The sequence below is a fragment of the Strongylocentrotus purpuratus genome, unplaced genomic scaffold (genome assembly GCF_000002235.5).
Source record: "Strongylocentrotus purpuratus isolate Spur 01 unplaced genomic scaffold, Spur_5.0 spur5_contig_824, whole genome shotgun sequence".
In the NCBI taxonomy this organism is placed as follows: Eukaryota; Metazoa; Echinodermata; class Echinoidea; order Camarodonta; family Strongylocentrotidae; genus Strongylocentrotus; species Strongylocentrotus purpuratus.
Window position 1 is genome coordinate 210,608 of NW_022145529.1, and position 12,014 is coordinate 222,621.

The following is a 12,014-nucleotide window of genomic DNA, read 5'->3' on the forward strand; positions in this document are numbered from 1 at the left end:
TGTAAATTTAGGACAGTGGCCTTGATTTTTGCATTCATATAACGAATTGAAGAAGAAACTCTATTTTTAGAACATTTTCTCTTTCACACTTACAAAAGTATGAATAAAGCTTAATTGTCGAACAAAAATGCAAAGGTTAATCATTATAAATCTTCCTCGGGTCCTATCGCTATACAAACTTCATGCTGTCACCAAGGTATTTTGCCTCTTTGGCCTCACGTTATTTCAATATCTCGAAAGAAAGGTCGATACTCGATTACAAAAATAGAACAGAAGACTTAACTTGGTATATAGACAATATATCCATCATTATTCATCATCACCATCTTAATCATCATCATCATAGTCGTTATGAATACTGTTATCTCTAATATGCTCAACATCATCGTGTTCTTTTACTCTATCGTCGTCCTTATTGTTTTTTAAAGAACTTGAATATAAACCATCACATAAGTCTTAACGATAATAAATGGCTCATTATAGGTGCCTGCACCGTGGACTTGGACTGCGGCATGTACGGAGGAACTTGTGATTTGACTACATTGATGTGCGTGTGTGCAACTGGGTACACTGGTACAACCTGTGAAACAGGTGAGATTTATTTAAACCTCTTACCTCTCAACTCAGGTTTTGCATCTCCATTCGATCACCAAATAAAAGACACGGTGTAAATTTAGGACAGTGGCCTTGATTATTTCATTTCTATAACGAATTGAAGAAGAAACTCTATTTTTAGAACATTTTCTCTTTCACACTTACAAAAGTATGAATAAAGCTTAATTGTCGAACAAAATGCAAAGGTTGATCATTATAAATCTTCCTCGGGTCCTATCGCTATACAAACTTGATGCTGTCACCAAGGTATTTTGCCTCTTTGGCCTCACGTTATTTCAATATCTCGAAAGGCGGGAATGCTACTCGATTAGAAAATTAGAACAGAAGAATTAACTTGGTATATAGACATTATATCCATCATTATTCATCATCACCATCTTAATCATCTTCATCATAGTCGTTATAAAAACTGTTATCTCTAAAATGCTCAACATCATCGTGTTCTTTTACTCTATCGTCGTTCTCATTGTTTTTTAAAGAACTTGAATATAATCCATCAGATAAGTCTTACCGATAACATGTGGCTCATTATAGGTAACTGCACCATGGACTCGGAGTGCGGGTACGGAGGAAAATGTGTTTTGTCTAAATTGACGTGCATGTGTGCAACTGGGTACACTGGTACAAACTGTGAAACAGGTAAGATTTCTTCAAACCTCTACCTCTCAACTCAGGTTTTGCATCTCCATTCGATCACAAAATAAAAGACACGGTGTAAATTTAGGACAGTGGCCTTGATTATTTCATTCCTATAACGAACTGAAGAAGAAAATCTATGATATGAACATTTTCTGTTTCACACTTACAAAAGTGTGAATAAAGCTTAATTGTCGAACACAAATGCAATGGTTGATTATTATAAGTCTTCCTCGGGTCCTATCGCTATACAAACTTGATGCTGTCACCAAGGTATTTTGCCTCTTTGGCCTGACGTTATTTCAAAATCTCGAAAGACGGGAATGCTACTCGATTAGAAAATTATAAAAGAAGATTTAACTTCGTATATAGACATTATATCCATCATTATTCAATATCACCATCTTCATCATCATCATCATAGTCGTTATTAATACTGTTATCTCTAAAAGGATGAACATCATCGTGTTCTTTTACTTCATCGTCGTCCTCATTGTCTTTAATAAACTTGAATAATCATCACGTAAGTCTGAACGATGATAAATTGCTCATTATAGGTGCCTGCGCCGTGGACTCGGATTGCGAGTACGGAGGAACTTGTGATTTGACTACATTGATGTGCATGTGTGCAACTGGGTACACTGGTACAACCTGTGGAACAGGTAAGATTTCTTCAAACCTCTTACCTCTCAACTCAGGTTTTGCATCTCCATTTGATCACCAAATAAAAGACATGGTGTAAATTTAGGGCAGGATTATTTCATTCCTATAACGTACCGACGAACAAATTTAATTTAAGAATGATTCTATTTTCCCCAATTGCAAAAGTGTGTTTCAAGCTACAGTGTCTTACAAGAACGAGAAGGTTGATTACTTTAAGTCTTCTTTCGGGACCTAATGCTATACAAATTTTGTGCTGTCACCAAGGTATTTAGCCTCTTTGGCCTGACGTTATTTCAATATCTCGAAAGGCGGGAATGCTACTCGATTAGAAAATTAGAAAAGAAGATTTAACTTAGTATATAGACATTATATCCATCATTATTCATTATCACCATCTTCATCATCATCATTAGAGTCGTTATGAATGATGTTATCTCTAAAATTATCAACATCATCGTGTTCTTTTACCAATATCGTCGTCCTCATTGTCTTTAAAAGAGCTTGAAAACAATCCATCACATGAGCCTTAACGATAATAAATGGCTCATTATAGGTGCCTGCGCCGTGGACTCGGATTGCGAGTACGGAGGAACTTGTGATTTGACTACATTGATGTGCATGTGTGCAACTGGGTACACTGGTACAACCTGTGGAACAGGTAAGATTTATTCAAACTTCTTACCTCTCAACTCATGTTCTGCATCTCCATTCGATCACCAAATAAAAGACACGGTGTAAATTTAGGACAGTGGCCTTGATTATTTCATTCCTATAACGAACTGAAGAAGAAACCCTATTTTTAGAACATTTTCTCTTTCACACTTACAAAAGTATGAATAATTATATAGAATATGTATAATTAATTAGAAAAGAAGATTTAACTTAGTATATAGACATTATATCCATCATTATTCATTATCACCATCTTCATCATCATCATTAGAGTCGTTATGAATGATGTTATCTCTAAAATTATCAACATCATCGTGTTCTTTTACCAATATCGTCGTCCTTATCGTTTTTTAAAGAACTTGAATATAAACCATCACATAAGTCTTAACGATAATAAATGGCTCATTATAGGTGCCTGCACCGTGGACTTGGACTGCGGCATGTACGGAGGAACTTGTGATTTGACTACATTGTTGTGTGTGTGTGCAACTGGGTACACTGGTACAACCTGTGAAACAGGTAAGATTTATTCAAACCTCTTACCTCTCAACTCAGGTTTTGCATCTCCATTCGATCACCAAATAAAAGACACGGTGTAAATTTAGGACAGTGGCCTTGATTATTTCATTTCTATAACGAATTGAAGAAGAAACTCTATTTTTAGAACATTTTCTCTTTCACACTTACAAAAGTATGAATAAAGCTTAATTGTCGAACAAAAATGCAAAGGTTGATCATTATTAATCTTCCTCGGGTCCTATCGCTATACAAACTTGATGCTGTCACCAAGGTATTTTGCCTCTTTGGCCTCACGTTATTTCAATATCTCGAAAGGCGGGAATGCTACTCGATTAGAAAATTAGAACAGAAGAATTAACTTTGTATATAGACATTATATCCATCATCATTCATCATCACCATCTTAATCATCTTCATCATAGTCGTTATAAAAACTGTTATCTCTAAAATGCTCAACATCATCGTGTTCTTTTAGTCTATCGTCGTTCTCATTGTTTTTTTAAAGAACTTGAATATAATCCATCAGATAAGTCTTACCGATAACATGTGGCTCATTATAGGTAACTGCACTATGGACTCGGAGTGCGGGTACGGAGGAAAATGTGTTTTGTCTAAATTGACGTGCATGTGTGCAACTGGGTACACTGGTACAAACTGTGAAACAGGTAAGATTTCTTCAAACCTCTTACCTCTCAACTCAGGTTTTGCATCTCCATTCGATCACCAAATAAAAGACACGGTGTAAATTTAGGACAGTGGCCTTGATTATTTCATTCCTATAACGAACTGAAGAAGAAAATCTATGATATGAACATTTTCTGTTTCACACTTACAAAAGTGTGAATAAAGCTTAATTGTCGAACAAAAATGCAAAGGTTGATTATTATAAGTCTTCCTCGGGTCCTATCGCTATACAAACTTGATGCTGTCACCAAGGTATTTTGCCTCTTTGGCCTGACGTTATTTCAAAATCTCGAAAGACGGGAATGCTACTCGATTAGAAATGAACGATGATAAATTGCTCATTATAGGTGCCTGCGCCGTGGACTCGGATTGCGAGTACGGAGGAACTTGTGATTTGACTACATTGATGTGCATGTGTGCAACTGGGTACACTGGTACAACCTGTGGAACAGGTAAGATTTCTTCAAACCTCTTACCTCTCAACTCAAGTTTTGCATCTCCATTTGATCACCAAATAAAAGACATGGTGTAAATTTAGGGCAGGATTATTTCATTCCTATAACGTACCGACGAACAAATTTACTTTAAGAATGATTCTATTTTCCCCAATTGCAAAAGTGTGATTCAAGCTACAGTGTTTTACAGGAACGAGAAGGTTGATTACTTTAAGTCTTCTTTCGGGACCTAATGCTATACAAATTTCGTGCTGTCACCAAGGTATTTAGCCTCTTTGGCCTGACGTTATTTCAATATCTCGAAAGGCGGGAATGCTACTCGATTAGAAAATTAGAAAAGAAGATTTAACTTGGTATATAGACATTATATCCATCATTATTCATTATCACCATCTTCATCATCATCATCAGAGTCGTTATGAATGATGTTATCTCTAAAATTATCAACATCATCGTGTTCTTTTACCAATATCGTCGTCCTCATTGTCTTTAAAAGAGCTTGAAAACAATCCATCACATGAGCCTTAACGATAATAAATGGCTCATTATAGGTGCCTGCGCCGTGGACTCGGATTGCGAGTACGGAGGAACTTGTGATTTGACTACATTGATGTGCATGTGTGCAACTGGGTACACTGGTACAACCTGTGGAACAGGTAAGATTTATTCAAACTTCTTACCTCTCAACTCATGTTCTGCATCTCCATTCGATCACCAAATAAAAGACACAATGTAAATTTAGGACAGTGGCCTTGATTTTTGCATTCATATAACGAATTGAAGAAGAAACTCTATTTTTAGAACATTTTCTCTTTCACACTTACAAAAGTATGAATAAAGCTTAATTGTCGAACAAAAATGCAAAGGTTAATCATTATAAATCTTCCTCGGGTCCTATCGCTATACAAACTTCATGCTGTCACCAAGGTATTTTGCCTCTTTGGCCTCACGTTATTTCAATATCTCGAAAGAAAGGTCGATACTCGATTACAAAAATAGAACAGAAGACTTAACTTGGTATATAGACAATATATCCATCATTATTCATCATCACCATCTTAATCATCATCATCATAGTCGTTATGAATACTGTTATCTCTAATATGCTCAACATCATCGTGTTCTTTTACTCTATCGTCGTCCTTATTGTTTTTTAAAGAACTTGAATATAAACCATCACATAAGTCTTAACGATAATAAATGGCTCATTATAGGTGCCTGCACCGTGGACTTGGACTGCGGCATGTACGGAGGAACTTGTGATTTGACTACATTGATGTGTGTGTGTGCAACTGGGTACACTGGTACAACCTGTGAAACAGGTGAAATTTATTTAAACCTCTTACCTCTCAACTCAGGTTTTGCATCTCCATTCGATCACCAAATAAAAGACACGGTGTAAATTTAGGACAGGGGCCTTGATTATTTCATTTCTATAACGAATTGAAGAAGAAACTCTATTTTTAGAACATTTTCTCTTTCACACTTACAAAAGTATGAATAAAGCTTAATTGTCGAACAAAATGCAAAGGTTGATCATTATAAATCTTCCTCGGGTCCTATCGCTATACAAACTTGATGCTGTCACCAAGGTATTTTGCCTCTTTGGCCTCACGTTATTTCAATATCTCGAAAGGCGGGAATGCTACTCGATTAGAAAATTAGAACAGAAGAATTAACTTGGTATATAGACATTATATCCATCATTATTCATCATCACCATCTTAATCATCTTCATCATAGTCGTTATAAAAACTGTTATCTCTAAAATGCTCAACATCATCGTGTTCTTTTACTCTATCGTCGTTCTCATTGTTTTTTAAAGAACTTGAATATAATCCATCAGATAAGTCTTACCGATAACATGTGGCTCATTATAGGTAACTGCACCATGGACTCGGAGTGCGGGTACGGAGGAAAATGTGTTTTGTCTAAATTGACGTGCATGTGTGCAACTGGGTACACTGGTACAAACTGTGAAACAGGTAAGATTTCTTCAAACCTCTACCTCTCAACTCAGGTTTTGCATCTCCATTCGATCACAAAATAAAAGACACGGTGTAAATTTAGGACAGTGGCCTTGATTATTTCATTCCTATAACGAACTGAAGAAGAAAATCTATGATATGAACATTTTCTGTTTCACACTTACAAAAGTGTGAATAAAGCTTAATTGTCGAACACAAATGCAATGGTTGATTATTATAAGTCTTCCTCGGGTCCTATCGCTATACAAACTTGATGCTGTCACCAAGGTATTTTGCCTCTTTGGCCTGACGTTATTTCAAAATCTCGAAAGACGGGAATGCTACTCGATTAGAAATGAACGATGATAAATTGCTCATTATAGGTGCCTGCGCCGTGGACTCGGATTGCGAGTACGGAGGAACTTGTGATTTGACTACATTGATGTGCATGTGTGCAACTGGGTACACTGGTACAACCTGTGGAACAGGTAAGATTTCTTCAAACCTCTTACCTCTCAACTCAAGTTTTGCATCTCCATTTGATCACCAAATAAAAGACATGGTGTAAATTTAGGGCAGGATTATTTCATTCCTATAACGTACCGACGAACAAATTTACTTTAAGAATGATTCTATTTTCCCCAATTGCAAAAGTGTGATTCAAGCTACAGTGTTTTACAGGAACGAGAAGGTTGATTACTTTAAGTCTTCTTTCGGGACCTAATGCTATACAAATTTCGTGCTGTCACCAAGGTATTTAGCCTCTTTGGCCTGACGTTATTTCAATATCTCGAAAGGCGGGAATGCTACTCGATTAGAAAATTAGAAAAGAAGATTTAACTTGGTATATAGACATTATATCCATCATTATTCATTATCACCATCTTCATCATCATCATCAGAGTCGTTATGAATGATGTTATCTCTAAAATTATCAACATCATCGTGTTCTTTTACCAATATCGTCGTCCTCATTGTCTTTAAAAGAGCTTGAAAACAATCCATCACATGAGCCTTAACGATAATAAATGGCTCATTATAGGTGCCTGCGCCGTGGACTCGGATTGCGAGTACGGAGGAACTTGTGATTTGACTACATTGATGTGCATGTGTGCAACTGGGTACACTGGTACAACCTGTGGAACAGGTAAGATTTATTCAAACTTCTTACCTCTCAACTCATGTTCTGCATCTCCATTCGATCACCAAATAAAAGACACAATGTAAATTTAGGACAGTGGCCTTGATTTTTGCATTCATATAACGAATTGAAGAAGAAACTCTATTTTTAGAACATTTTCTCTTTCACACTTACAAAAGTATGAATAAAGCTTAATTGTCGAACAAAAATGCAAAGGTTAATCATTATAAATCTTCCTCGGGTCCTATCGCTATACAAACTTCATGCTGTCACCAAGGTATTTTGCCTCTTTGGCCTCACGTTATTTCAATATCTCGAAAGAAAGGTCGATACTCGATTACAAAAATAGAACAGAAGACTTAACTTGGTATATAGACAATATATCCATCATTATTCATCATCACCATCTTAATCATCATCATCATAGTCGTTATGAATACTGTTATCTCTAATATGCTCAACATCATCGTGTTCTTTTACTCTATCGTCGTCCTTATTGTTTTTTAAAGAACTTGAATATAAACCATCACATAAGTCTTAACGATAATAAATGGCTCATTATAGGTGCCTGCACCGTGGACTTGGACTGCGGCATGTACGGAGGAACTTGTGATTTGACTACATTGATGTGTGTGTGTGCAACTGGGTACACTGGTACAACCTGTGAAACAGGTGAAATTTATTTAAACCTCTTACCTCTCAACTCAGGTTTTGCATCTCCATTCGATCACCAAATAAAAGACACGGTGTAAATTTAGGACAGGGGCCTTGATTATTTCATTTCTATAACGAATTGAAGAAGAAACTCTATTTTTAGAACATTTTCTCTTTCACACTTACAAAAGTATGAATAAAGCTTAATTGTCGAACAAAATGCAAAGGTTGATCATTATAAATCTTCCTCGGGTCCTATCGCTATACAAACTTGATGCTGTCACCAAGGTATTTTGCCTCTTTGGCCTCACGTTATTTCAATATCTCGAAAGGCGGGAATGCTACTCGATTAGAAAATTAGAACAGAAGAATTAACTTGGTATATAGACATTATATCCATCATTATTCATCATCACCATCTTAATCATCTTCATCATAGTCGTTATAAAAACTGTTATCTCTAAAATGCTCAACATCATCGTGTTCTTTTACTCTATCGTCGTTCTCATTGTTTTTTAAAGAACTTGAATATAATCCATCAGATAAGTCTTACCGATAACATGTGGCTCATTATAGGTAACTGCACCATGGACTCGGAGTGCGGGTACGGAGGAAAATGTGTTTTGTCTAAATTGACGTGCATGTGTGCAACTGGGTACACTGGTACAAACTGTGAAACAGGTAAGATTTCTTCAAACCTCTACCTCTCAACTCAGGTTTTGCATCTCCATTCGATCACAAAATAAAAGACACGGTGTAAATTTAGGACAGTGGCCTTGATTATTTCATTCCTATAACGAACTGAAGAAGAAAATCTATGATATGAACATTTTCTGTTTCACACTTACAAAAGTGTGAATAAAGCTTAATTGTCGAACACAAATGCAATGGTTGATTATTATAAGTCTTCCTCGGGTCCTATCGCTATACAAACTTGATGCTGTCACCAAGGTATTTTGCCTCTTTGGCCTGACGTTATTTCAAAATCTCGAAAGACGGGAATGCTACTCGATTAGAAAATTATAAAAGAAGATTTAACTTCGTATATAGACATTATATCCATCATTATTCAATATCACCATCTTCATCATCATCATCATAGTCGTTATTAATACTGTTATCTCTAAAAGGATGAACATCATCGTGTTCTTTTACTTCATCGTCGTCCTCATTGTCTTTAATAAACTTGAATAATCATCACGTAAGTCTGAACGATGATAAATTGCTCATTATAGGTGCCTGCGCCGTGGACTCGGATTGCGAGTACGGAGGAACTTGTGATTTGACTACATTGATGTGCATGTGTGCAACTGGGTACACTGGTACAACCTGTGGAACAGGTAAGATTTCTTCAAACCTCTTACCTCTCAACTCAGGTTTTGCATCTCCATTTGATCACCAAATAAAAGACATGGTGTAAATTTAGGGCAGGATTATTTCATTCCTATAACGTACCGACGAACAAATTTAATTTAAGAATGATTCTATTTTCCCCAATTGCAAAAGTGTGTTTCAAGCTACAGTGTCTTACAAGAACGAGAAGGTTGATTACTTTAAGTCTTCTTTCGGGACCTAATGCTATACAAATTTTGTGCTGTCACCAAGGTATTTAGCCTCTTTGGCCTGACGTTATTTCAATATCTCGAAAGGCGGGAATGCTACTCGATTAGAAAATTAGAAAAGAAGATTTAACTTAGTATATAGACATTATATCCATCATTATTCATTATCACCATCTTCATCATCATCATTAGAGTCGTTATGAATGATGTTATCTCTAAAATTATCAACATCATCGTGTTCTTTTACCAATATCGTCGTCCTCATTGTCTTTAAAAGAGCTTGAAAACAATCCATCACATGAGCCTTAACGATAATAAATGGCTCATTATAGGTGCCTGCGCCGTGGACTCGGATTGCGAGTACGGAGGAACTTGTGATTTGACTACATTGATGTGCATGTGTGCAACTGGGTACACTGGTACAACCTGTGGAACAGGTAAGATTTATTCAAACTTCTTACCTCTCAACTCATGTTCTGCATCTCCATTCGATCACCAAATAAAAGACACGGTGTAAATTTAGGACAGTGGCCTTGATTATTTCATTCCTATAACGAACTGAAGAAGAAACCCTATTTTTAGAACATTTTCTCTTTCACACTTACAAAAGTATGAATAATTATATAGAATATGTATAATTAATTAGAAAAGAAGATTTAACTTAGTATATAGACATTATATCCATCATTATTCATTATCACCATCTTCATCATCATCATTAGAGTCGTTATGAATGATGTTATCTCTAAAATTATCAACATCATCGTGTTCTTTTACCAATATCGTCGTCCTTATCGTTTTTTAAAGAACTTGAATATAAACCATCACATAAGTCTTAACGATAATAAATGGCTCATTATAGGTGCCTGCACCGTGGACTTGGACTGCGGCATGTACGGAGGAACTTGTGATTTGACTACATTGTTGTGTGTGTGTGCAACTGGGTACACTGGTACAACCTGTGAAACAGGTAAGATTTATTCAAACCTCTTACCTCTCAACTCAGGTTTTGCATCTCCATTCGATCACCAAATAAAAGACACGGTGTAAATTTAGGACAGTGGCCTTGATTATTTCATTTCTATAACGAATTGAAGAAGAAACTCTATTTTTAGAACATTTTCTCTTTCACACTTACAAAAGTATGAATAAAGCTTAATTGTCGAACAAAAATGCAAAGGTTGATCATTATTAATCTTCCTCGGGTCCTATCGCTATACAAACTTGATGCTGTCACCAAGGTATTTTGCCTCTTTGGCCTCACGTTATTTCAATATCTCGAAAGGCGGGAATGCTACTCGATTAGAAAATTAGAACAGAAGAATTAACTTTGTATATAGACATTATATCCATCATTATTCATCATCACCATCTTAATCATCTTCATCATAGTCGTTATAAAAACTGTTATCTCTAAAATGCTCAACATCATCGTGTTCTTTTAGTCTATCGTCGTTCTCATTGTTTTTTTAAAGAACTTGAATATAATCCATCAGATAAGTCTTACCGATAACATGTGGCTCATTATAGGTAACTGCACTATGGACTCGGAGTGCGGGTACGGAGGAAAATGTGTTTTGTCTAAATTGACGTGCATGTGTGCAACTGGGTACACTGGTACAAACTGTGAAACAGGTAAGATTTCTTCAAACCTCTTACCTCTCAACTCAGGTTTTGCATCTCCATTCGATCACCAAATAAAAGACACGGTGTAAATTTAGGACAGTGGCCTTGATTATTTCATTCCTATAACGAACTGAAGAAGAAACTCTATGATATGAACATTTTCTGTTTCACACTTACAAAAGTGTGAATAAAGCTTAATTGTCGAACACAAATGCAAAGGTTGATTATTATAAGTCTTCCTCGGGTCCTATCGCTATACAAACTTGATGCTGTCACCAAGGTATTTTGCCTCTTTGGCCTGACGTTATTTCAAAATCTCGAAAGACGGGAATGCTACTCGATTAGAAAATTATAAAAGAAGATTTAACTTCGTATATAGACATTATATCCATCATTATTCAATATCACCATCTTCATCATCATCATCATAGTCGTTACTAATACTGTTATCTCTAAAAGGATGAACATCATCGTGTTCTTTTACTTCATCGTCGTCCTCATTGTCTTTAATAAACTTGAATAATCATCACGTAAGTCTGAACGATGATAAATTGCTCATTATAGGTGCCTGCGCCGTGGACTCGGATTGCGAGTACGGAGGAACTTGTGATTTGACTACATTGATGTGCATGTGTGCAACTGGGTACACTGGTACAACCTGTGGAACAGGTAAGATTTCTTCAACCCTCTTACCTCTCAACTCAGGTTTTGCATCTCCATTTGATCACCAAATAAAAGACATGGTGTAAATTTAGGGCAGGATTATTTCATTCCTATAACGTACCGACGAACAAATTTACTTTAAGAATGATTCTATTTT

At 36.1% G+C, this 12,014-nt stretch overlaps 1 protein-coding gene across 1 annotated transcript in view; it reads left to right on the plus strand.

Moving 5' to 3' along the window:
- Positions 1–12,014, plus strand: part of LOC105443813 (neurogenic locus notch homolog protein 1-like) — a 38,594-nt gene that overhangs the window by 24,539 nt on the left and 2,041 nt on the right. Inside the window, exons 22-30 of the mRNA XM_030982314.1 lie at positions 1,809–1,913; positions 2,468–2,572; positions 4,137–4,241; positions 4,796–4,900; positions 6,595–6,699; positions 7,254–7,358; positions 9,242–9,346; positions 9,901–10,005; positions 11,759–11,863. Coding sequence (XP_030838174.1) covers positions 1,809–1,913; positions 2,468–2,572; positions 4,137–4,241; positions 4,796–4,900; positions 6,595–6,699; positions 7,254–7,358; positions 9,242–9,346; positions 9,901–10,005; positions 11,759–11,863 — 945 coding nt within the window. The remainder of the gene's footprint in view (positions 1–1,808; positions 1,914–2,467; positions 2,573–4,136; positions 4,242–4,795; positions 4,901–6,594; positions 6,700–7,253; positions 7,359–9,241; positions 9,347–9,900; positions 10,006–11,758; positions 11,864–12,014) is intronic.